This window comes from Syngnathoides biaculeatus, chromosome 9 (assembly GCF_019802595.1).
Source record: "Syngnathoides biaculeatus isolate LvHL_M chromosome 9, ASM1980259v1, whole genome shotgun sequence".
NCBI classification, from domain to species: Eukaryota; Metazoa; Chordata; class Actinopteri; order Syngnathiformes; family Syngnathidae; genus Syngnathoides; species Syngnathoides biaculeatus.
The window spans coordinates 15221072-15248229 of NC_084648.1; the positions used below are offsets into that span (position 1 = coordinate 15221072).

The 27158-nt window shown below is 43.3% G+C and overlaps 1 protein-coding gene across 2 annotated transcripts; it reads right to left on the minus strand.

Moving 5' to 3' along the window:
• Window positions 1-245: 245 nt before the first annotated feature.
• lpar2b (lysophosphatidic acid receptor 2b) lies at window positions 246-26010 on the minus strand. Of its 2 annotated transcripts, none has more exons than XM_061830785.1 (5): window positions 25846-26010; window positions 11596-12015; window positions 8247-8741; window positions 4396-4655; window positions 246-1817 (listed from the first exon to the last, which is right to left on the minus strand). In XM_061830785.1, the coding sequence occupies exons 2-5, from the start codon at window positions 11849-11851 to the stop codon at window positions 1716-1718; spliced, it is 1113 nt and encodes a 370-aa protein (XP_061686769.1). In that variant the 5' UTR covers window positions 11852-12015; window positions 25846-26010; the 3' UTR covers window positions 246-1715. The 2 variants fall into 2 exon arrangements, with proteins under 2 accessions (XP_061686769.1, XP_061686768.1); XM_061830784.1 differs by lacking the exon at window positions 25846-26010 and adding an exon at window positions 25531-25839.
• Window positions 26011-27158: the final 1148 nt, after the last annotated feature.

Consider the following 27158-nt stretch of genomic DNA (forward strand, 5'->3'; position numbering starts at 1 on the left):
GCTGTATGAACTGAAAACGCGCCGGGTCACGTCACCACAGAACAAATCCCTGGTGCCCGTGTGTGTGAAAAAACTGTCTGGAGGCCTCGCCGCGAGTAAGTACGTGGCTTAGAAAAGTGTGTTAAGATAAGAGGATGTGACGGCAAAACCGCCACGAAGAAGACGCCTCGTGTAGAAAAAAAAAAAAAAAAAAAAAGACGTCACTGCAATGGAAAGACAATTTAATGACATCACACTCAGTCACATTTAAAAAATATATACTTTTTTTTTTTTTTTTTAATGGACACAGAATGATCCCAATCACTTTGTGCAGTTGCCCAAAATGCTGTACTGTACATACTGCATTTACTTCCTCAATGTCGTCATAAATACTTTCAACTACGTCAGCGTGACAGTTGCCCCCCCAAAAGGTTTTTTTTGGCTTCACTTTGTTTCTATGTCATTGTTGCTAAGAGTTTCATCACATAAACATTTGGTATTTCTGATTTAAAAAAATAAAAATAAAACATTGTACATTTTGCATAAATTCCATACATTTTATGACTTCTTGAATTTTGTTTTTAATTTTTCCTACAGATTTTAGATGCTCCAGAATATTGGCATAATAAGACTTTTTATACACTTTTACCTGATTCGTTTTTAGTGGACTTTTTTTTGTTTTTTAATGTCTACTTGTTGCAAAAAAAAAAAAAAGTTGAACTTCACACAAATTCCCCTAAAACATTTATATTACTAGATAAACCTATTTTAATAACTTTACAAATATTTGATTTCCAACTTTTGCACGTCACGCATTTCTCCTAATTTGATATTTTCAGAATTTGATTCAAAGTTACATTTTCGTGTTTTTCCGGGAATTTCTTAACCCTTGGATTTATTTATTAACAATTTGATCATGATTAATTTTTTTTGCAACGTCGCTCTACCTACCAAAAATTGACGAATTTTCTTAAATTTATAACTTCCTTCATGTGACGTTCATGTGATGTATATAAATAATTAAAAAAAAACTTGGGATATTTTTCCCAACTTTGTCATTTCCCTCAGATGTTATTTTCCAAGCTTTTTGCACAAAGTCATATTTAGTTCATAGTGAAAGTCTTGGACAAATTAAAAAATATATATTTTAAAAAATATATCCTGAAGCAGAAAAATTAGTGAAACGCAAAAACTTTTAGTCACTGCCTGAAAATTTCGGCAATGATAGTATAAAAGTGGCTAAAGTGGAAACGTTATGAAAACTAAATGTGTGACCTTGAATTTTGAGGTGCAGCTTTCTGGCTACTAACAAAACGCATCATAAATACATAATTCGGAGTACTTCTGAGATGGTGGAATACACAACAAAAATCGAATAAATGGATGACTTCTTAACTCATATGACTGGTTTATTGCTCGTGTGTCCTCCTCTCGGCAAAATGGGAAGTTGGCGCAAGAGCTTGCAACTGTGACCAAAAAAAAAAAAAATTAAAATTAAAAAAAATATTTAAAAAAAGTTTTAAAAAATGTAAAAAATGATTTTGGTAAAAAAAAAAAAAAAAAAAAAAAAAGTCCTGCACACGCTCTGTTGCGACAGCATCATCGAGCAGTATTTCCAAACGTTTGCAAAACAGGAAACGAGACCCGGGCCACGCCAACCGTCACGTCCACGTCATGATGTCACTTTCTGCGTCTCTCCGCTCTTGAGTGCGCTTTTTTCCTTTTTTTTTTTTTTTTTAATTCCAACTCTGCAGAGACGGCGTCATGTCCGAGTGTTTGCTGATGAGCGGCGCCCCGTTGCTTTTCTCCATCAGCTCCACGTCGCGAGACTTTGAGTTCTACAGGAAGAGGTGATAGAGGGGAGGAAGTGGGAAGGATGAAATTGGGGCGGGGCAGTAGCGGGAGGTAGAGGAGCAGAAGAGAAAAAAGTTAGTTGACAAAGACGGGGGGGGGGGGGGGGGTGACGAAGTGCACACTGCCTGGGCGGATTTTATACGTACGCTCCTTTATGTGTCATTTCCTTTTATACTGATTGGTGACAGTGGAAAAAAAAGATGGGAAAGTGACAGCTTTTACAGTGTACCTTTTTTTTTTTTTTTGGGTGGGGGGCACTCATGATCAGAGGGTTAGTATCAGAGAGAGGAAGGGCAGTCGGCAATGCGGGTGCCGGTGTGACGGTCTGAGCGCTCCCCCGTGCTGAAAAGTCTCCTTGCGACGAATGCGCATGCGTTACTAACAGGGGAACTCTGGGTACGTAGCAGACGCTGACTGGGAAATCGCCCGGTCTCATAGTTCCCCTCTTTTTACACAGAAGTACCTCACATATGTTATATCCTAAGCTAACTTTAAAACAAATGCTAATAAAAAGATATCCACATATATATGTACGTTCGCCGTGTTCGTCTTTCCGAGACGTCCATGGTGAACGTGAACACTCGGTGACAAGTTGTCGGATGGCACATGTTGAAGCATGGATGGGGGATGTTTCAGACCGGCCCGAAGTTTACAAAATACACGCGCATGCGCATTACTCACAAAGAGACTTTTCAGCACCGGGGGCACTCAGACCGTCACACCGGGTTTGTTTGGAACGCAGTTACGTGAAAAGGACGCATTGTGCTCAAATGCCATATTGAAAAAAAAAAAGAAGTTAAAAATCACACCTCCTGCGCTGCTGATTTGCATATTTATTGCTCAAATGGCTTGCAACAAAGTACAACAACAAAAAAAAACGAGTATAACCAAAATGATGTGAAGGGAAAGATGACCAACGTGCTTTCATTCACGCTGCCGTTATTCATAAAAAAACTGAACTGTCAATCATGTTTCATAAGAGCAAAAAGTCATCATGAGAAAAAGCGCTCCCAAAAACATCCCAACTGCCCAAAACAAAAGCACAAAAAAAATAACATCTTAAAAGAAGATTACAAAAAGCAGGCGAGGCAAAGCTAGGATGCGATTTGTCACGCACGCATCATTTTTCCAAAGTCGTAGTGTATTAATGCAATAATATAACGGCGGTTAGCTCATTTTGAACCCTCGAGAAAAGATAAAACTGTACTGACTCGATTCCTGAAAAAAACGCGTTTGCGAAGGCCTCATCCGGACTCAAGAACAACATTTCTATTGCTGCTGATTCGAAATCAGGAGGACCTTCTTTCCTCCACTGAAATGGGGAAATGGCGCCCCCTGCTGCTCATCGCTGGCTTTTCCCTTCAGCTAAATATTTGCACGCCACTCCGCTTCCCGTAAGCTGCGAGAACAGATGCGAGCGAGGGTGACTAAGCCCGCAGGAGAACACGCACACAAACGATGTGAGCGCGCGGCATCGGTTGACACATGCGGGAATTGGCGTCGTACCAACATCCCCACATAAAAAAAAAAAAAAAAAAAAGCTTTTCTTTCCGCACTAAATATCAGCTCAAGGAAAATGGCTCCTCTTTTCCCTTTTTGGCATTCATTCAGGTTCATTTCATCTGGATGGAGATAAAATAAGACTTTAGCAAGTGCGCAGCCAAAAGGTTGAAGGCCCGAAAAATATAAACGCGCTCGTTTTGGAAGCGGACCAAAGGCCAGCATGTGTTTGGCTGCGTGCAACGTAATAAAAACAACTATTAAGTTGTTCAAAAGGGACTTTTTTGGGGGTGGGACAAAGGCCAAGAGGCCTTCGGCGATGTGAGTCTCAGCTGACCGCTGCATATTTCAAAACGCAAATTCGGAACCGAATGGGAGCCATCAAAGGCGCACGTGCGGATCTAGCAAGGCAACGATTAGTACTTGGAGGTCAAACGTCCCTGAAGGGGACATCTGAGCCCGCGGTGACTCACACATAATTGGTACGTTCCATGTGGCAAACTTTTTTTTTTTTTTTACTGTGTTTCCTGTTTTGAAAGCGCTGCCTTAAAAATCAGTATGCGCGTCTCGCTTAAGATTAAACGGAAGTAGAACGTTAGGTTGGATGTTCCAGAACGGTTGGATGGTGCGCTAAAGAATAAGGACGGTGTGTATGAGCCGGAACAGCCGCGGGGTTCAAACTAATTAAGATGCTTTTTGGATGGGCTAAACTGACAGGGATCAAATGATATGGACCTTAAAAAAAAAAAAAAAAAAAAAAACAGCGAGGAATGTGTAGATAAGAACATTCCATCGCGCTGCTGGTTTAGTCGAGGGAAAAGCTTAAATAAACGCGTGAAGCCTTCTTGTGAAATTCTGAAAGATTCACTTATTTTGGGGAGGGAGGGGGAAGGGTGGTCTTTGATTAAAGAAAATCCGAAAATAACGAGGGGAAACCTGGCGAGGCTGTTTGGCGGTTCCCGAAAGGTGAGCGTACAGTCGTCGGGGGTGGGGGGCGTGGGGGGGCTAGTGGCTGTTTTGTTTGAGACTGGTGACCTCGGTTCCGTTGCTCTCGGAGAGTACCTCGTGTTCCAGGGTGTTAAAGTTCACGCCGGAGACGCCGGACCGCTCGCCGCCGCGTCGCCACAAGCAGCACAGGATCTCCCTGAAGGTCCGCCGCATGTCCTTGTCCCTGAACGAGTAGATGATGGGGTTGACCAGGGAGTTGCACTCGGCCAGCACCAGGCAGTACTTCTCGTAGTGCAGCACGTTGCACTGGTCGCACGCCAGGCCGTCGAGCAGCAGCACCACCAGGCCCGGAGTCCAGCAGATCACGAACCAGCCTGTGGGGGGGTGGGGAGGATGAGCACAGAGTCACTTTACTCGTGCGGGTCCAACGGCGGACCCCAGGGACCGGGTGGGGGGGGGAGAACTGAAAGAATAAGTGGGGGTCCGGGAGGAGAAAAATAAAACAAATAAAACCCACCCAAGCAAGCGGGGGATTGTCAATTGAAAAGTCCAAAAGATGGCCCGGGGGTATGCCTTGGTTCTACATTCATACATCTACATTCTAGCCAACAACCAGGGGACATCAATATACGGAGCAAAAAATAAATGATAACCGTCGAAATCTTCCCTCTAATTTTTGATGCGTCTGAGCAAACACACTAAGCCCGTGAGCGCCCCCTTTGACCACTGTGAGCAACATCGGACGTACGTCAATCAGTGTCATCCGTTGGAGTTAAATGGTTACATTAAAAGGTTCACATTACATTCCCATCAGAATATTTTTAAGAACAATTTTGTTTTTGCAAACTTACACTAAAAAATGTCAGACAAAAAAATACATTACAATACAAATACATATCGAGCCAACTATTAACTACAGATTTGAAATGTCGCTTCCAACTTTGTTTAATTTTTTTTTTTTTTTTTTTTAACCCAGAAAGATATCCCTATCTGTTTTTCGTGGTGTAAAACTGAATTATTGCTTGCAAGAATATCTCTCGCAATGCATGTTGAAAGCTGAATGATGCTCACAAACAGTTTTAGGGTTAATATTATGCTGCCTCTTATATTTAAAATACAGAATTAGCTTTTCGGGCAATGTATCGTCTGTGCTTTCATTCTCAATCAGACTGCGACAAGGTGGAATTTTAACATTACCCACCATCTCATCCTGTACTTTGGCTTCAGACCAGACCTTTTTTACTAAAAAACAAAACAAAATGTCACCTAGTTTCACCACTTTTTCTTCTATTATTCATATACCCCGGTGTTTGTAATTATGAGTGTACCCCTTCAACTCTTTGTGAGAGGCAGTGTGGTGCCATGTTAAAAAAAAAACAAAATCAAAACAAACACATCAGGCTGTAGTTCACTGCGCTGGATCTGTTTTCCTCTGCGCTGAGAGTGCGACAGGTGCGCAAATGCGCAGTTGCGCAGCTTAGAGGGAGCATTGCTGTAGAGTGGAAGGCATAGTCCTGAGGACCAGGGTTCAGAATCCCAGCCCCGCCTGTGTGGAGTTTGCTTGTTATCCCCCGTCCCTGCGTGGGTTTCCTCCCACACCCCCAAAACGTGCATTCATTGGACGCTCTAAATTGCCCCAAGGTGCGACTGTTGTCTGTCTCCATGTGCCCCGAGATTGGTTGGCGACCATTTCAGGGTGTACAAATGGAAGCCTGGAGAGTAAAGTGGAAGTTACACCCAAAAGAAAGCGAAACTATATCATTGCACGGTTCCACGAGAAAAGCCGGACGGACGGACGTGCTGAAGAATGTCCGAAGCGGGAGGTCCGAAAGGGAGAGCGGGAATGTACTGTAAATTCCTCTCCCCACGTGCACGCACGCACACACGCGTGCAGTTTAGTCTGCGCGATCGCATTTCATTATCATAACACCCGATTGGGCGGCTCAGGAATCCTTTCGACGCATTGATAACATCGCGCGGACGCTACAGCGCCGAGCGGGACGCCGGCGATCGGAGGCACGCGTGAGGCCAGAGGGCGCGTCCGAGTGTCACAAACCAGATGCGAACCTTCGACATGGTCCCGGGCCAACGCGTAAACAGCGAACGTACGCACGCTCTTCTCTCTGTCATAGTAACTCAAGTATGCAGTTCCTTGTCGAGGCACGCCAGGGTTTTCCTGGCCTCCCCTCGCATGCCAGAGGTCGCGGCCGCTCGCTGCCGAGCGACGGCAGAGAAGACGAGCGGCACTTTAAGCAACTTGAGGAATTTATTGTCTTGTCGGAAAAGAAAAACAGAGTCGGGGGGGGGGGGTAACTCTGTTCCACGGAACGCAAGGAGAAAAATAAAAAATGAAGGGAGGGAGAGTGAGTGCCGGGAGAGTGCGGATGAACAAGTGCAGGCATGCGACGAGCAGCGAGCAGTTGGCTTCTGGAGCGGGGGACACGGTTACTCGTTTTAACTAAATTTGAAAATGTCAGACCCCATACGTGAGGGAACATTTTTTTTTATTTTATTTTAATCGTTGGCCTCACAGTTCTGAGGACCCGGGTTCCATCCCCGTGCCTTCGTGGGTTTTCTCCAGGCAATCCGGTTTCCCCCCCCACATCCCCAAAACACGCGACATTAATTGGACACTAAATTGCTCCAAGGTGCGATTGCGAGTGCGGCCGTTTGTCTCAATGTGCCCTGCGATTGGCTGGCAACCAGTTCAGGGTGCACCCCGCCTCCTGCCTCTTGACAGCTGGGATAGGCTCCCCGCGACCCTTGTGAGGATAAACGGCTAACAAAATGGATGGATGGATGTTTTAAATTTGCTCATGTGGCGTACGCAACACAAAACTAGTGACTGCACACGTCACGGTGCAAAATAGAGTGGATCCTGACAACCAGATAATATGAACATGAAAGCATAACTGCCCCCCCCCCCACACATTTCCTCATCCATTTGTTGCAAAACTCACCAATCCTCATGTTGTGGCTGTTCCTCGACCGAACTAAGATGCAACAAGATGGTGCCAAAGCCTTGTCTAATAGAAAAATTGTACATTGGTGGTGTTAAACTACTCTCGACTGAGAGACCAGCTTTGTATCTCGGGGAGGAGCCAAGTGTAGCCTGGGTTGTAAGGGGTGAAGTTAAGCTTTGCCATATGTACACTGTGGGTGCTATTTTTATTCCCCCCCCCCCCCCCCAATCAAATTCAAATAAAGTCAGGTTAAGTTATAATCGCGCTTAAATCACAAAGAGTTCCAAAGTTATTCACGAGAATTGACAGTCAAGATCCCCGTCGGAGCAAAGAAAAACTTAAATTAAAAATTGAAATTAAACCTTACAATGACAGAAAACAAATCAGTTAAGAAATTAGTTGTAAATGTGAAACTGTAAATGTTGAAGGGTTATATTGTGTGATAGGTTTGAATCTAATCCAGACAATTACTACGTGCATCATCAATTTCTTATTTTTCAGGGCAAGACTCGGTCCCAGTCACCGTTAGGTTGTCTGGTAATGACATTGCGTTAGCAAACTTTTCTCTCCGTTCTATTTTTATTGTTGTGGACGACGCGGTATACGAACGCTCAATCCAAGCAATTATTAATCTATTTTTAGTCCAGAACAAAGTTCAAGCTTTAAAGAACTTCCTAATTGCTATTTGCAATATTGAACGGGTTTAACATTGAGTGGAAAATTCTGAGACAATTGCTGACCTTGATCACAAGGAGCAGGAAACGTTCAAATTTGCCTCGATTGCTTGTGCCCCCGAACGTGCAAATACCGTAATTCCTGGCCTACAGAGCCTCGGTGCACAGAGTTTAATGGTAGCGCGAATGCTAACGCGGAGGTGCTAATGCTAACACTAGCGCAGTGGTACTAACGCTGACACAGCGGCGCTAACGCTAACTCGCGGGGCGGCTGTGAAAAACGTCGCAGCTTGTAGGCCGGGAGTTACGGCGTACTTCGGCGCCTCACCTAAGATCATGGAGACGGTCTTCATCAGGTTGAGCACCGTCTCGCGGTGTCTCATCTGGGACGTGTGCTGCGACATCTGCTTGCTCTTGTGCCGCACGTACAAGAAGATCCGCGTGTAGACGGCCACCATGATGGAGAAGGTGAGCAGGTTGAGGAGGGCCCAGAACACCAGGTAGCTGCGGCTGTAGAGCGGCGCCATGGTGGAGCACTTGTCCAGGTCGCACAGGCAGTGCCATCCCATGGTGGGCACCAGGCCCATGATGATGGCCACCAGCCAGATGAAGATCATGATGACGAAGACGCGCCGCGTGCTCATCTTGCTGTGCAGCTGCATGTTGAAGATGGTCTGGTGGCGCTCCACGGCCACGGCCAGCAGGTTGAGGACCGACGCGGTCAGGCTGGTGTCGATCAGCCCTTGACGCACGAACCACTGATACTTGGACAGCTTGATGGTCCACGGACCCGTGTGGAACATCAAGTGGAGGTAGGAGACACCTGGAAACCAAGACAAAGTACATCGTCAGAAAGACACCAGAGCTAGTTCGTATCGGCGACACGTCAGTGACTAAATTCAATTCTGTCGCGTGGAATCGACTGTTGATTAATCGCGTCGATGGAGTAGGATAGTGACCGCGCACAGGACGACCGGAGTCCAGATGCAATTCCGCAACCTCTGAACTGTAGATGTGCTAACCGCGCAGATAGCGGTGTCCAGATCTAATCTGTGCGTCAGAAATCCAGACAGCAGCAGCAAAAAAAAAAATAAAATCTATCTAAAAGCTTCGATTTTACCGGTCTTTTGGAAGCAATTCATTCCATGCCACCCCCCAGCATTTCTATCTAGCAGCCCGCGATGGGACCCTACGCAGCTCCCACGTCATGACAACAACCGGAAGCTATTGCTAAGGTGCTAACATGGTAGCAAAAAAAATATGAATGAATTTTGCCTGCTAAAAATCATTTGTGGACAATTCAGTTGACGTTCTCTCTCTCTCTCTCTCTCACTCACTCACTCACTCACTCACTCACAAAATAAAAAAAAAAAAAAAAAAAAAAAAAAAAAAAAAAAAAAAAAAAAAAAAAAAAATCAAAAAAAAAACACACCTACTGAATATTAAAATTTTTTAAGTTTTTTTTTAATCCCCAAAATGCCAAATTAAAAAACATGATGAATAAGAATTTTATTATTTTTATATATATTATTATATATATCACAATATATAATATTATATTGTTATTTATGTTAATCGTTTTCTTTTCAAGTAATATTACTTGATCAAGTCATACTGGAAAACAAGTGATAATTATAATATATAATAATAAAATGGATAATATATTAGATATTTTTAAAATTTAAATATATTTTATGTTGATATTAGATATATATGATAATATTATTATATTATTATTATTAATGTTAATTGTTTTCTTTTCAAGTAATATTACTTGATCAAGCCATACTGGAAAATAAGTGAATTGCTGAAAGTGCATCGGACCGGCATGGGTCAAAAATTAAGGGTGCGATACCGGTATCAAAGCAATTTAAAAAAAAAGAAATAAAAAATTGTCTTAATTTTTTTTTGTTACTACAAATAACACATTGAGGCCACAAGGGAGGATGACATGTTAGCATATATGCCGCACGGTTCTGATTTTTGGGGTTCAGATCACGTTTTTAGCCTTCCTGTGCGGCGTTCGCGTTCTCCCGATGCTAACGCGGCTTTTCTCCGGGTAGCCCAGCTTCCTCCCCACGTTCCATACGCATGCACGCTAGCATCACTGAAGACTTTAAATTGGCCCTTCGCTGTAAACGTGAACCGTTGTTTGTACCTCGACTCTCACCCTAAGTCAGGCGCCCGCAAAACCGCCACACTTGTGAGGACGAGCGGTATAGAAAATGGATAACCGGTGTGCATATTTATTCATCTATGCGGGCTACATTTAACGAAGTGCACAATTAATTGGATGCTCTTCCAACAGATGGCAGAAGCTACAATTAAAGCGTATCTATTAAAGACGATCATCATCATTTATTTCCTCCAAAGTCATGCGAGTCATGTTTAAACCCGCCAAACTAACAAGCGTGATTTATATCAGCTGCAGCGGAAAAGACGATAATTATGTAATAAAGTGAAGGGTTGTGATATGACAGATGCCAACATTCGGCGTCTTTCAGGAATCTGCATGTGCAATAGAACGATTGCTCAACTCTGATGTGTCAGCTGGGACTTGAAAGGGCAGATTTTTACCATCCTCATCTAGCCGCCTATCCTCACAAGGGTCACGGGGAACGATGGAGCCTATCCCGGCTGTCAACGGGCAGGAGGCGGGGTACACCCTGAATTGGTTGCCAGCCAATCGCAGGGCACTTTTTTTTTTTTAATGATCCTTACACAACCCAAATCATTTTTATAGTCCTACAGAACTTAATTATTTACTGTGGTGCCACGGTTTTCGAAATGGGCGAGTCACCCCCACCGTAGACATTTGAAACCGTGGTTTTGCATTGCTTTTTTTTCTTTTGTTCCATTAACCCTACCTGTAGTTGCAAGTCAACATTTTTTGTACATAAAGTACTTTCTGTGCAAATAAAAAATGTATTTCCCCCCCCTCATTATTACTTGTTTGAAGTTATTCCGCAATTTTGTTAGTAAAAAAAAAAAGTTTACAAGGCTGGGGCCTGAGTCGCTACAGATACAACAATGGACTCTCAGCCTAGTATACATTTTAAGCAAAAAATAGATATATTTCTTCAATGATTTAATTTTATAAAGTATTTAAATTATACACGTATTTCTACTGTGCAGTTTATTAGTAGGAAAAGCTAAAAAAACAAACAAACTGTTTTTTAGGCTTGGAACGCATGATTTCATTTTCCGTGCTTCGGTTTTCGAACATTTCGGTTTTCAACCGGCCTTCCGGAACGGATTGGGTTCGAGAAACGAGGCACCGCTGTATTTACATTTTGTGGGTTTCTTTTCACCAACGTACTCGTGGTGTAGTACGGTAGCCGAAATTCATGTAACATTTTCATGTCCAAAACGATCACGCCCATCCGTAAGTTCTTTTTCTTTAATTGATTAAAAATTTGGACAAAATGATTGCCGACTGCCTTGAAGGAATTGAATTTTAAAAAAATAATAAAATAAGAATAATAATTGGTGTTAATTCGGGAAGTGGAGCTACCGCCACCCTACAGCAAATCCTGAAGGAAGCGGTGTGCTACGCGACATGATATTGAAGCAGGAGTTCAGAACATTCTCCAATCACGTTCAAAATTATTTTCCCTGCGAAATAAGTTTATCGTCCGCGTCTAGCAGAGGCAGGACCCTGCTGGCGGATGACGTACCTGAGAAGAGGTCCGCCAAAGCCAGGTTCCCCAGCAAGTAATAGATGGGGAAATGGAAGCGCCTGTTTTTCAAAATGGCCCCGATGACCAGCAGGTTGGAGAAGATGACGATGAAGCAGACGGTCATGCCCAGCGAGACGATCACGTAGTCGCGATGGCGCCAGTGGTCGCTGATGTTCTTGCCGCTTTTCTCGTAGAAAAATTTCACGCTGCGGCTCAGGTAGCATCCCTCCGTGTCGTTGGTCAGAATATCCATGGCGGCGAGGAGGTCGGCGGAGGCTGCGAAGCTCGTTAGGGGGCGGCGACGCCTTTGGAGTGGGCGGGAAGAAGGCCGGCACTAGGGCGCCATTCAGACTGGCGCTCTCTCGGATGGGCTGTGGGACAGCATCCCATCGGCTGCACGGGGGTCAGGATTCTCGTCTGTGGGACGAGCAAAAATTTACGTTATTCGCATCATCCATTCTAGACGGCTTGTCCAAAATAGGGTCGGAGGTCATTTGTACACATGACTATAAAAGGATGACCGAGCAAATATAATTTGAATCATAAAATATGAGATATCAGAATACAGTGATGCCTCGGTTCTCGACCACAGTCCATTCCAGAAAACGGTTCGAGAAGTGATTTGTTCGAAAACCGAATCGATGTTCCCCATTACAATGAATGGAAAAAGAAATAATGCATTCCAAGCATAAAAAAAAGGCTTTTTAAAGGATTTTTTTGAGTATTTCCTGATAATAAACTGCATAGTAGAAATACATGTATACTTTAAATACTTTATATACTAAGATAATTTAAGAAATATATTTATTTTTTGCTTAAAATGTATGTTTTAGTAGTAGTAGTAGAGTACGCTAGGCTGGGAGTGCATTGCCGTATCTGTAGCGACTCGGCCCCCAGCCTTTTTTTTTTTTATTAACAAAAGTGCAGAATAACTTTAAACAAGCAACTTGCCTACTTTGGAGCCATGATTGGGGGGTTAATACGGTCGTCCTCGATAAGAAGGGGGGCGTTCAAATAGACAATAAGAAAACACATCGTGGGTGGGTCAGCTGCTTGCGGCGCCCGCATTGTTATTTCCGGGTTTTTTCGGCGGTGTGGGAATTCACAACAAAGCTCGTCGTGGGTCTGCTGGTCTGTCTCGAGTACTGATTTTCGTTCTAAAATAGAAGCGAAAAAAACGTCGAAATATCCATTTGAAAACCAATTTGTTCGAAAACGGGGACGTTCGAGAACCGAGGCTTTACCGTACATTGTGGAGGTTTGAAGACGACTGCTAAAATGTGCAGACTAAAAACTATGCAGTAGCGTAGCCTTAATCCGTTTTAAACAATTTCAGTTTTCCTGATTTTTTGGGGGGAGAAACCGCTAAAACAACGCTCAGTGACGCACTTAAGTGTCCGGCGTGTGCGTCACTTTTGAGGTTTCACTTCAACATTGAAAATAATAATAAATAATCGGATTGTCGGGGAACCGACTCGATCGAAACTGGACTGTTCTGGTTGTCCTTAAAGACAAGACCGTCCGTGGTTTGGGGCATCGCTCCGACTTGGATCCTAAATAGACGGGTTTCCGCAACGAAATTTCAGGCTAGCGCTGTGCTACCAAGCCTCGTTGCAAGTACTCATGAAGCCCGCGAAGGGCTAGAAGAAAAACAGTCTTTTAATTACAGTCCAGTACCGAGCGTTTCGGTACCCTGAAGAACATTTAAAAGTTGTTTTGACGAAAGCACAGTATGTTTGCGTGAAGCGGCCCGCGTTTTAACCACATCTTGACATAAACCTCGCTCTCCGAGGGACAGAACCGAGGAACCCGTGAAACTCGCTCGCTCACACCCGCCATTTTGCCTCGTCTCCGCAACGGAGACGGCAAAACGGCCGCGGCGGAGACACACCTCGCAATTACACAATCCGACTATGTAACACAATCTCAATCCAAACATTCGCGCGCGCGCACGTACGTACACACACACACGCACACAGCCTCGGTGACCCACTCTCCTACCGAGGGTTGCGCGGATGAAGACGCCAAAACGAAAAAAAACAAAACGAGAAAAATGTGGAGCGGGAGAGGCCGTCGAGGGCCACAAACTTGAAACGGTTCGGAAAGAAAGAATGTGAAGAAACCCCCCGCAAGAAACAAAAAAAGCCTTCCAACATCTTGCGGGTGAGTGCAAAGCTGATTTAGTGACGGCGAGGATTCAGAATCATCGCTGAGGATCATCAAGAAAGCACAAAGCTCACTTTTATGCCTGCAAAACAACACCGTATGCATATGGTGCAACGCACTTGATACCAAAAAAAAAAAAAAGTGGAAAACAAAGAGAGGACAGAACTCAACTTGGGCTCACCCGCTGAGGAGTTAGCCGGTTTCGAGCTAAGCTTGATTGAATCAGGACGCGATAAGCAATTTGCATCGAAAGATGACGTCACAAAACGTCATCAGAAGGGAAGAGTTGAAGCAGTTACGACCAGACGACGTTTCCACATTACTGCGCCATAAGAGAACGAGTACGCCGTGGGAAAATGATCAGATTATTAAAGTTATTACTGAGACTTTTTGGTGTCTCTTTCCAAGTACCGATGCTGGTTTTGTTTTCGACTAAAAAGGCCCAATGTCAAATTGAGTTAAGCACCGTATTTACCGGCCTACAGGCCGCAACCCACGCTTTCAACCCTGCGGTTTATGCGGTGATGCGGCTAATTTGTGCATTTTTTTCCCCCTCCTCCGTTTGAGTTATGAAATCCCGTCCTTTACGCTACTGGGCTGCAGCTATCAATAATTTTTCCAACCACTTATTCAACTGATTACTCCTTCAATTAAAATCGGATAACAAGCTATTTTGCATTATTAATCTGAATATGAGTTGCAGGTATTATTACTCCTCCCCCCCGCTTGAGGTCAGGATCCTCACATTCTAGTGTAGTTTCTGTGACTTGAGTGTATGGCTTTAAAAGGCGGGGCCTGGCCCGGTGGGTGACTTGGGGGTCGGCGAACTTCGAATTTCAACTCGGACAACAACAAACCGCTTGCAGCAAGGACATTCTTAGCCTTCTATTTTGATAATCTGTTCATTTTCTGTGTCTTTACCAACACTGTACTAAAAAGATGCAGCATTACCGTAATTTCCCACCTATAACCCGTGACTTTTTTTTTTTTTATTTCCACATCCTTTCGACCCTGCGGCTTATGCGGTAAAAAGTAAGTTAGCTTCTTTCAGGTTGTCCCGTTAGCGGTCGCCACAGCGCAACAGCTCAGATGAACGCTCATATTTGTTTGGCACAGGTGATGTAGCTAATTTGTATTCTCCCCCCCAACGGCCAAGAGGGGGCAATCGAGCAGAAAAGCTACAAGTGAGACCGGTGGAATATATGTGCCGAAGAAGTGACTTTTACCGGCCCTGTTAGTGCTGCGCTAGTGTTAGTGCTGCGCTACTGGCGTGTCTCAGTGATATTTACCGGTAGGCTTTATTTTAACCGGCCCTGCTAGCATTAGTGTTAGCGTGGTGCTAGTGTCAGTGCTAGTGTTAAACCAGGGCTCACCAACGCCGTGCCCGCGTGGCGAATGGTAGCCCGCGATGTATGTTCTAAAAATACCATAGGGCACAAATTGTTATTATTATTTGTGCTTTAAATTCTGAATCTGACTTGCTTACGTGACTTAAAATTTTAAAATACGTGTAATGTCATTTACTACAATAAATTCAAACCGAAATATTTTATGTACGTGTAGTGAACGGAGTCTGAAATGTGCCGCAAACAGGTCACGTAGCCCTTCATACGATCGGTGCTCACGAAGTAGCCCTCAGTCTCAAAAAGGTTGCTGAGCCCCGCGTGAAACTCTTTCTGCGTACCATCTTTCTTTCTAAATATCTCGCGTTTGAATGTATGTACTAAATGGTACTTCCTTTTCAAATGTACTTGGTGAGGCTTGTAACCAGGTGCGCTCTGTAGGCCGGGAATTACGGTAGATTTTGAACTGAGATGAGATCCTATCAGCCTACAAAGTTCTGCTGCCATTCGTGAAAACCCACGACCAACTGATTGCTGCACACCCAAAAGGGTTTTAAATATCTATAGATTTTACAAGATTTTTTCACTTTTTTTTTCGATTAGACCTCTCATTGCGAAATAATTTCTTGGCGCCAACAGGCCACAAGTTGGTGACAAAGCAATATTTTTCATTATAAAAGGTTTTATCCTAAGTATAAAACTGCAAATAGGTGAGTTTTCAATAAATAGAGGAAAGGTTCCGAGAAATATTCAGCAAAGATAGACAATGCCAGAGTTCAGAGTACATACATATTTTGTACATATGTTTGGTGGTGAGCTGTGAGATTCTTTTTCTCGTGTGAAATATGTGCCTCGCATCAATAAAGGCTGGCAAACAATGCTCTTTGATATAAGATCATGATTTAGCGCCCATTTGGGCCAAATCGCTTGTCGGGAGTTTGCCGAAGGACGAGGCCTGGAACGCGCTCAAAATGGCAGACTGTGTTCAATTTTAGGAATCAATACTTCAGACTTTTGTCGTGATGAAGTACCCAGCTTTATTGCAATCAGTGAAAATACTGATCGGGATTTTTTTTTTTTTTTTTTTTTTGCACTGGCTGGTGCTCAAATCTTAAAAAAAAAAAAAAAAAAAAAAAAAAATCACAGTGTGGGTCTAAATTAAGAAACTTTACAGGGTTGTTTGATCGAGGAAAAACATCAAAAAAAATAAGTCACCTCTTTTTGTCAACGGAAAAGTGAGTCCACAAAACCTTCCGGACTAGCTGGAGTTTCAAAATGTAAATCAGCTGACGTGACCGTTTTCTTTCTCGCCGCACTCGAGTCGGTTTCCCCGCTCTCCTGCTTGCGGGACCGAAGAGTTTCGAGTGCGCGGAACGGACGTGCGATTCGCGTCGTGCGCGCGGGCGGAAGCCGCCGAGCGGAACCGCACACCGATGCACCCGTCACGCGCCGCGACAGTTGATCTTTGGACCGAGGACGTTGAACACTTCTTACATGAAGACTGGCCTTGTGATATTAGTTCTGACGTCATATCAGTAAAGCGGTTTTTATCTTGAGCTGATGGAGGATGGAAAGGAAAGAACGTTGACATTTGTTTTGCAAAGGAAACTCATTTAAGATTCAAGACTTGGGCCTTGCTCAGCTTGTTTTGCTTACATTTCCCTACTTTGTGTCCTGAAGCTCAGATCCCCCCAAAATTCACAGGAGCTTTCACTTTAAAAGGAATAGAAGGATCGCAATGCAATTTTTTGCGAATATTATACAGTTTTTATGCTAAATATGAAACTTAAAGGGGAAATCCAGTGGTTTGCATTGAATGAAATGAATTGTATGAAATAGGTCATATAATATGTATTCTATCTTGACAATGTGATGTTAAATCCTCTCTCATTTAATAGTGATTTTTTTTTTTTTTTTTTAATCGACAAATTTTCAGGGCCGCTGCCATTTTCGCGAGTCACATGACCTATGACACGTTCTTACGGTGTAGTCCTACGGGATCCATGCTGTTGTCACAATGTCTTATGTCACGCCCCTGATCGGCTTTTTTGGCCACGTTTCCTTCCTTTTCCGGCGAATCCGGCAATGTGCTATAATCTGTCGCAGATAATCGAAAATTAAAAAAGTTTCCTTCATAACGGATTTAAAGGGGAAATCCTGTGGTTTGCATTAACAATGTATCCAATAGGTCATGTAATATGTATTCTAGTTTGACAATGTGATGTTAAATCCTCTCTCATTTAATTGTGTTTTGAGAAGATTTTTAAAATCGACAATTACGAATTTTCAGGGGCGCTGCCATTTTCGCAAGTCACATGACCTACGTGCCATTCCAAACGCTCGATTACGCTCGTCAGACTCCGTGTATTTCCGCCCGAAGAACCATCCGTATATTCAACATTATCTACAGCCTAGCGGCGGAGCTCGCTCGCCGGGGAGCGAGCTCACGGCTCCGCCCCTCGGCGCCATTATTTACAGCCACAGGTTCAAATCTTTAAGGAAGTATTCCTCCGTCTTCCCAATCAACCGATTCTGCTATTTCTTCATCAGATGAGGATAAATCCGAGAAATCACCACAGGGCATAATGTTGTCCCATGCAGTCGAGCGTTTGGAACGGCACGTAAAACGTCACGTACGCCCACGTAGGTCATGTGACTCGCAAAAATGGCAGCGCCGCTGAAAATTCGTAATTGTCGATAAAAATCTTCTCAAAACACGATTAAATGAGAGACGATTTAAGATCACATTGTCAAGATAAAGTACATATTACATGACCTATTGGATACATTGTGAATGCAAACCACTGGATTACCCTTTAAATGCGTTATGAAGGAAACGTTTTTAATTTTTCGATCATCTGCAACAGATGATCGCACAATGCTGGATTCGCCGGAAAAGGACGGAAACGTGGCGGAGAAAGCCGATCAGGGGCGTGACGTAGGACGTAGGAATACACTGTAAGAAAGCCGATGAATTTTCCGATAACTCGAGCGATGAACATTATTATAATAATACAATACAATTAAAAAATAATTTTTACGGATTGGTTTTTAGCTTACAATCACTGAGGAATTCTTGAAACAAAACGGCACGAATACAAAATGAATCTTATCGTCGTTCCAAAACAGCCCATCCCAGATTTTGTGACGTCAGGGATCGTTTTGCAGGCAAGAGAAACGAGGTCAAAGTTCGCAGATTTTAAGTCACAAACAGTTGTATTTTTTGTAAAAACATCGAACGGGATATGCATTTCATGGAACAGTTGAACATATATTTTCGCCTAGATAAGATAATTTGCGTTCGAGATGACACATTCCACACACTTTAAGATGCCTGAAACCCGATTCCATGTGATCTAATTTTTAAAGCACAGTAACGTGGAAATAACTAACCAAGACTCGAGTGTTACGCACGTTGTGTCCAGAGGAGTTGTGCCATGGCGTGGCCTCAGCTCTACTTCCCATTGCTAATGACAACATTTTGTGGCTTTCGGACCGCAAACCAGTTGAGAGTGAATCACCAACGCTTCTACTACAAAATGTTACGCTGCATTTTGAGTCATGATTCAGCAATTTAATTCATACTACTTCTTCTTCTTTTCCTTTCAGCTTGTCCCGTGTCATCTTCCTCTCGTCTTCACGTTCTCCCTCACAACATCCACCAACCTTTTCTTTGGTTTTCCTCTCTCTCGCTCTTTTGCCCGGCAGCTCCATCCTCAGCACCCTTCTACCAATATCCTCACTCTCTCGCCTCTGAACACGTCCAAAACCATCAAAGTCTGCTCTCTCGAACCATCCAACTTTGGCTGTCCCTCTAATGAGCTCATTTTTAAATCTTATCCATCCTGCTCACTCTGAGCGAGAACCTCAAAATCTTCATTTCTGCTTCCTGTTGTCTCTTTAGTGCAACCGTCTCTAATCTGGACATCATGGCCGGCCTCACCGCTGTTTTATAAATTTTGCCCTTGACTCTTCTCTCACTTAGAACACCAGACACCTTCCGCCAACAGTTCCACCGCCGCTTGGACCCATTTCGTCGTCACTTCCTAACCACGCTCACAATTTAATTCGTACAGCCGGCAGACTTTTGAACGCTTTAGTTTACTTATTATTACATGATTAACGGTCGTAAAACGAGTAAGCTGCAATTGAAGACAAAAAAAAAATGTCAATTCAATTGTTACTGTGTTGGGGGCACGGTGTCACAGCTGGAAAGCGTTAGCATCACAGTTCTGAGGTCTCGGGTTCAATCCCGGGCCCGCCTGTGTGGAGTTTGCATGTCGTCCCACATCTCAAAAACACGCAACATTAATCGGACACTAAATTTCCCCGAGGTGAGATTGTGAGTGCGGCTGTTTGTCTCCATGTGCCCAGCGATTGGCTGGCAACCAGTTCAGGGTGTACCCAGCGTCCTGCGCGATGACAGCTGGGATAGGCTCCAGCACTCCCCGTGACCCTTGCAAGGATAAGCGGTGAAGAAAATGGATGGATGAATGTTGCCGCGTTAGTGTATGCTGCTCCCTAAGAAAGATATTGGTTACAAGCCTGATCCGAGTTTCCAGAGTCAAACCGCGAACGAGGCCTTCGTGGGCAATTCAAAAGTCAGCAATACAGAGGTGGCAGTTCGTAGCGATCTGCTGACACGAGCGCAAAACATTTTCGGCGTATTCCTCCGGCGTGAAACAATGCTGGCTTCGACATTCACTGCGCTACTTCTGAGCCTCCACACACGACTTAGCGTCTTCACGCATCGCTTGCATCAGTTTGCGCGTGAAGGGAACCAGCATCTACAGTAAACAGCAGTTTTGACGCAAACCCGTCATTAGCGGGGCGGCCACGCCCGAGTCTTCCCTTCCTCCTGCCATTCTTGGAGGAGGGGGCGGGGGGAGTATTGCATGTTTGCGTGAGCCAGTGATTCTTTTCAGCGAGAAAGATTTACACCCCGCGGACGACCTTCTGGAGCGAGAGACGCTCAATTAACTTGGTTGGAGTTCCTGGTATAAAAAGGGAAGTTCTGCTCATCTTCTGGTTGGGTTGATGCAGATTAAGTGGCGCCTTTACCGTGAGAGACAGGAAGTTCTCAGTCTGAGCAAGTAGCATGTGTACGATTGTAGCCTTTAGCCATTGAATCACCCGGACGCAAGCGCTGACACGTCGAGGACGAGCCGGATGGTAAACCTGCACAGTAGGTTGAATAGGAACCTTAAACAAGCAAATCTGACTCGGGCAGTCGATTAAGCAAACACGGACTTCCGTTGTCAATTACCTGCCCGGAATGTTCCATTCACCGTGCAAAAATGTCTGCCCTTGAGTGAAAGGCATTCGGACGAAGCAGTGTTATTGGACCAATCAGTTAGTTTGAAGAGTCCAAAGAAAAAAATTTTTTTTTTTTAAAGGATCTACTGTATATACAGTAAAGCCTCGGTTTTTGACCACAATCCATTCCAGAAAACGGTTTGAGAGGTGATTTGTTCGAAAACCAAATCGATGTTTCCCATTACAATGAATGGAAAAAGAAATAATGCGTTCCAAGATGAAAAAATTAAGGCTTTTTAAAACTTTTTTTTCACTTTTCCTGATAATAAAGTGCACAGCAGAGATATGTGTATAGTTTGAATACTTTATATAATAAAAAATTTGAAGAAATATATTTAGTTTTTGCTTAAAATGGATGCTAGCAGAGCAAGCTAGGCTGGGAGTGCATTGCTGTATCTGTAGCGACTCGCCCACTTAGCCTTGTCAACTTTTTTTTTTATTATTTACAAAAGTGCATAATTTTTTTCCGGGGGGGGGGGGGGGTGGGGGGGCATTTGAATCGACAATAACAAAATGCGTCGCGGGTGGGTCAACTGCTTGCGCCGCGCGCATTGTTATACCCGGGTTTTTCCGGCGGCGTGGGTCAGCTGGTCTGGCCGCACGCAATTTATTATTTCCTGGTTTTGTCAGGGGCGTTGGAATACCGATTTTTGTTCGAAAACCGATTTGTTAAAAAAACGGGGATGTTTGAGAACCGAGGCTGTACTGTATGAAGTTTAAAACACCAGAAGCAATGGTGACCGGAATTGGGATTCGAGTGGGTGTGTTAAAAAGCGATCATTGAACCAGAATGTTCTGATGTTACGCCTGCAATCGATAATTGATCGCGGGTGAAAATAACCATAACCGTCACATAGCGCAGCTTGAAGAACCCAAAAGGAGCCATGACCGAAAATGAGATGAGTGAGATTTTAAAATGTGGAATAAAGTCCCCCCTCCCCCTCAAAAAATATGTAAAAGCTCTTGTGTTGAAAACTAAGTGAATCTGCATACAAAACACAATGCCATGAAGCATTTTAATGGCTACAGTTTTCAAACTACATGTAGGGGAAGAAAAGAAGAAAAGGCAAACATGCAAAGGAGAACATGAATGCCAGAGGTCCTCTATTGTGTTCTTTTGTTTACTGGCATAACCACCTCAACTATCAGCCTCCCTAGACTACAGTGGAACCAAAATGGGCTCGGCTGCACCCCCCCCCCCCCCACCACCACCACCACCACCCTAGGGGTTGGTAGTGTGTGCGTCAACAACACTCGCTACCAACATATACTACAACTCAACATGCAGTTCTGGAGTCCAGTTCCCTCCTCCGTTTGAGTTATGAAATTGCGTCCTTTACGCTATTAGGCTGCAGCTATCAATAATTTTTCCAAACACCTATTCAACTGATTACTCCTACAATTAAAATCGGATTACAAGCAATTTTGCATTATTAAACAACCTGCATATGAGTTGCAGGTACCGTTAGGGGTCGCCACAGTGTACCATCTCAGATGAACGCTCATATTTGTTTGGCACAGGTGATGTGGCTAATTTGTATTCCCACCCCCCCCACCAACGGCCTCAAGGGGGCACTCGAGCGGAAAAGGCAAGAGTGAGAACGGTGGAATATATGTGCCGAGGAAGTGACTTCTACTGGTATGTTTTTTTTTTTTAAACCGGCCCTTTTAGGGCTGTGCTAGCATTAGTGCTGTGCTAGCGCATTGCTGCCATGTTTCAGTGATTTTTACAGGTATGTTTTTTTTTTTTTTAAACTGGCCTTGTTAGTGCTGCACCTCAGTGATTTAGTTTTTTTTTTTTTTTAATTTATTTTTTTAACCGGCCCTGTTAGTGCTCTGCTACCGTGTTGCTACTGCATAGCTGCCACGGCTATTTTTCTCTTTACCAGTATTTTTTTTTTCTTTTAACCAGCCTTGTTCGTGGCACCATGTTGTTGCTATGTTTTGCTAAGCTAAGGTATTAAAACTTTGCAAACGCTTTCTGTGTACCGTCTTTCTTTGTAAATATCTTGTGTTTCAATGTGGGCACTAGCGGCTTTTATACAGCTGCGGCTTATGTATGTACCAAATGGTATTTCCTTTACAAATGTACTGGGTGAGGCTTATAACCAGGTCCGCTCTCTAGGCCGGGAATTACGGTATTTGGTTTTGATAGTGAAAAAATTCTGCACTTTTTTTTTTAAGTATCTGTACATGGGATAAACCAAATTTAGATAAAACAAATTTCGCTTGACGCTTGTAGGGGGGAAAAAAAAAAAGTTTCTAAAGGAGTCATTAAATTGACAACACTTTTAGATCCAGGGATTAAGCACTCCCCAGGCGTAGTAGAGGCGGCGGGGCGAGCAGTGGCTCATTCCCATAAGAAAAGACCACAGCGGCGAAAAAGCTCATTTTTGTCCGTTCCGATGTGGCAATTGTGTAGAACATTTGCGTAAAGAGACTGTAATTTCCAATCAAAATGATAAACGTTTATGAATTGTTTTTCGTCTTCATTGCCAAGGATGTGGTAGATTCGGTGTTAGCTCAGTAAGGATGAGGAACCGATGGCCTCAAAGGAACTGGAATAAAAAGCCCCCCCCACCCCCCAAAAAAAAAAAAAATAAAATAAAATAAATCCCTCCTCCCGTTTGCACAAATACTAAATAAGTCATCAGCAGCCCATGCCAGGCTGAAGACGCCCATGCGCAATTATGGTTGGAGCCAGTAAAAGTGACGATTCGAAATTATTCACATATTTCTACACGCTACGGTCAGCTAAACTTCTTGGAAAAACGTCAATTTCTTCAGATGCCGATGACTCATTTCACAGAGAAACGAGTCATCACAAGGTCCCTTCACACGAACCTTTTTGATGGCATTTGGTACAAAAGGAGGATGATGAGGGCCACGCTGAAAACAAAAGAAAGATGGAATTTCATCCACACTTTGAAGTTGTAATTTTATTATATATATATATATATATATATATATATATATATATATATATATATATATATATATATATATATATATCTTTTTTTGGGGGGGTATTCTTCTGGTCAAGTGATTCTTTCATAAATAAATATTTGACTTTTTTTAAATACACATTTCATCTGGAATATATTTTATTTGTTATCTTGAGTCTTTAAAATATATGTGTTCATTTTGAAAATATTTTTTTTAACCTTATAAAAATATTTCCGTAAAAATCATTGCTTAATTTTACCTCAAAAATATACATTGTTCTTTATACAATTTAAGATTTAAATTGTGTAAGACTGACTTTTTTCTTTTCTTTTTTTTTTTTGCCTCAAAATTCTATTTAATTTCCGCAACAATAAATGACATTCTAAAAAACACATAATTGCCAGGATATATTTTGAAATACTAACCATTGATTTGCAGTTTTTTTTTTTAACCATAACTTGCAAGCCCCCGTCTCCCAAAAAAGAGTAAATACAGAAAAATAAATGACCAAGTGGTCCGATAACGTGTTCTCTGTGTATTTAAGACATCCTTTTTTTTCAAATCTGTTTTGTATTATTAGTATCAAAAGACAGACAGACAGACAGACAGATGGAGGAAGTGGGCGGGCTTTCAGCTTAACAGAAGCAAACATTTATCAGCGGGTCCCCCAAATGTTGAGTTGATTTTTAGTTCCTGGACGGCTTTCTTTTCCGAGTCCATTTTTCCTTTTAATTTAAATGTTTTCATACGTCGTGGTTGTCCAGGAAAGCAAGTTCTGGTGTTACACGCAATTTTGAGGGAGTTTAAAAAAAAAAAAAATCACTTGCAAACGAGCCGTTGCCTTAAACGAGAGTGAATTTGAATGATAACGTGCACACTGGAACATAAAAAAAAAAAATCACTAAACAATGATTCAGTTATTAGTTTGTTCAGTAACAAAGAAAATAGTCTGCTTTGTTAATACAAAAAATGTAATTAATATTTACAGTTGAGAGACTGAAATTTTTACATTAAATTCTGTAAACAATTAAATGAATATCAAAAATTGTGACTGATTAATTTATGAATTGATTAGTTGTCAATCAATTATTGCACCTCTAAATATATGCATATATGATTTATCCTCTGCGACGCATGACTACTATTTATGCAGTGTAGCTGCTACGGTCTCCTGCATTTCATCATCATCCATCCATTTTCTTTGCTGCTTATCCCCAAGAGCGTCGCGGGGAGCGCTGGAGCCGATCCCAGCTGTCAACGGGCAGGAGGCGGGGTACAATCGCAGGGCACATCGAAACAAAACAGTCGCACTCGCAATCACAGCTAGGGGCAATTTAGAGTGTCCTATTAATGTTGCATTTTTTGGAGGATGTGGGAGGAAACCGGAGCCAATGGATTATGAGCACAGTGACCGTTGAATTATGATGTAGAAATTGGGGAGTGGGGGTGGGAGGGGGTTTTATTGAGGAGCTGGAAAAGACCAATGGCATTTCTATTCAGTTCAATAAGCAACGATGATTATGTTATGAGTTTTTATGAGGTTTCGTGTTACTAGCGTGGTCACAGAAAATTCTACTTGCATCTCAAGGCCCCGCTTTGTGAGTACGATTCTGGGTTTTCTTGTGAGATCGGAACCACTCCTTCGTAGATTAAAAAAAATCTCTCTGGTGAGAAAACATGTCATGCACCTTAATCCCTTTTTTTTTTTAATACACCACCAAGGTTTATAATTCATCTGCCTTGCTAGTTGTCAAAACAAATGACTCAAAACAACGAGTTTATCCTGAACACATTGTAGTCACATTTTTGTTTCCAACAAGCCTGTTAACAGTGGGTGGGATTCTTATTATATTATGCAAAAAAAAATAATGCAAATGAAGAGATTTGAATGTGGGGGGGTTGCAAAATCACAGCCTCTCTGTGGTGGGATGGAGTGACCTGGAAAGGTTCCGAGAAGCAAGCGGAGCTCCGGCCTGGTGGTCTCCTGGACCGGGAGACACCTCAAATCCCATCCCGCATTGAAGCACCGCTGACGGGCACAACAATGCTAACGCGTGTCCTTCCCGGAGCTGTTAATAAACCGCCGACTTTCGCCCCCCCCCCCAAAAAAAAAATGCTAATTTATAACATACACGAGGTAAAGAAAAGAGGATATACTCACATTCTTGGGTTAGTTTGAACTTGTTCTTCGAGTATGTCCACAAAAAATCGTCGAAAGTGCAAACAAAGTGAGTTTTTCTTTTTTCTTTTTTTTTTTATGTACCTGAGGGAAACCTCCCGCGAAGAAGCCGCGACGCCCAAATGAAGGTGACCACAATTAAATTTAAAAATATATATATCTAATAATTAAAAGATACAAAATGAGGTTTCGTTTCTAATTCCACCGAAGCACGTTCGCAAATTCTTGGCAGAAAACCCCCGAAGCGTCCTCGGCTCGCCTGCTTCCGGGACTTTTCGCCGGCCCTCCCGTAGTTACCTGCGCGCCGGAGCTGAGATGGCAGACTTTGGGCTGCGAGGTGGCGGAAAGGGCGCGGCAGGGCTCCGAACGCCGGTGGCCGCCTCCCCGCCTCCTTCGAGAGGGGAGGAGGCGGTCGCGGAAGGAGCGTCTTGCCGGCGCTCGAGCTCCACCTACGGTTTGTCGCCCCAATTGGCTGACCGCCAATGACACGGCGACTCGGTTGGAGGGGTCGGTAAAAACCCTCCGGTTCGGCTGCAGCCAAGTTGAATTCATGATCCAAAATATAAATATTTTACAGAACACTTTTGTTCGCAATATTATTTTTTAAAATCACTAAATATATGAGAAATCAATCCGTTGTCCCCGCTCTCAAACAAACGCAGTAGGCTCGAAACTCCGCCTACTGAAATATCAACATTACCTTAGCTTGCATCTTTTTTGCATCTTCACATCAAACAAAAATTCACATATATTAAGGATTTTACATTCCTTGCACAGTTTCAGCAACATTCTTCAAAATGTACAACATATTTAGAAACAAAATTACATTTCGACAAAGTGGCTCTGCCGGGTGGAAAAGTGGAGCTGCTGGTAAAGCGTTGGCCTCACAGTTCTGAGGACCCGGGTTCGATCCCGGCCCCACCTGCGTGGAGTTTGCATGTTGTACCCCGTGCCTGGCAACGTGTTCAGTCCTTCCCGTTGACAGCTGGGATAGGGTCGAGCGCGCCCCGCACACCCTCTTGAATGGATGAAAACACCGTTGTCTGTCTATTTCTTTTTTGCACTGGTCTATCAGACAATGGACATTCGAATTTTGGCGAGTGTTGCAATACCCTGCATTCGCACACCCAGTTCCAATCAGGTGGACGACCCGCTTTGCCCCCCCCCCCCCTTCCCCATGGGATTAGCCAAAAATTGCAAAAACAACAACCTTTCTATTGGATATATGCTCCAAATTTTATTGTGCTTTTCTTCTTTTAAATCCACGGTTTTAATTGGTGGATTTGATCAGCCATTAAGTCTTTGTTTGTGTGCAGCGTCCTGTTTATACTTGATTTAGTACTTAGATTGCCTTTTCAATGGCTTGAATACAAATAATTGAGTCCCTGAAGTGCCTCATAAACCATCGGGTGTAAACAACCGAGTAAATCTCGTCTGGCCGCCTAGTTCTGCAAATGTGCCTGCGACCGAGTCATTCGGGACTTTCAAGTGCTAATGGCTTGTTTTCACTGACGTCACATTTTTTGCTGAATTTCCGACACGGCACTGCGCGCCGCCATTTAACCTCTCTACCTTACGCCTAACAGTGTGGAAGTTTCCGGAATGCTTTC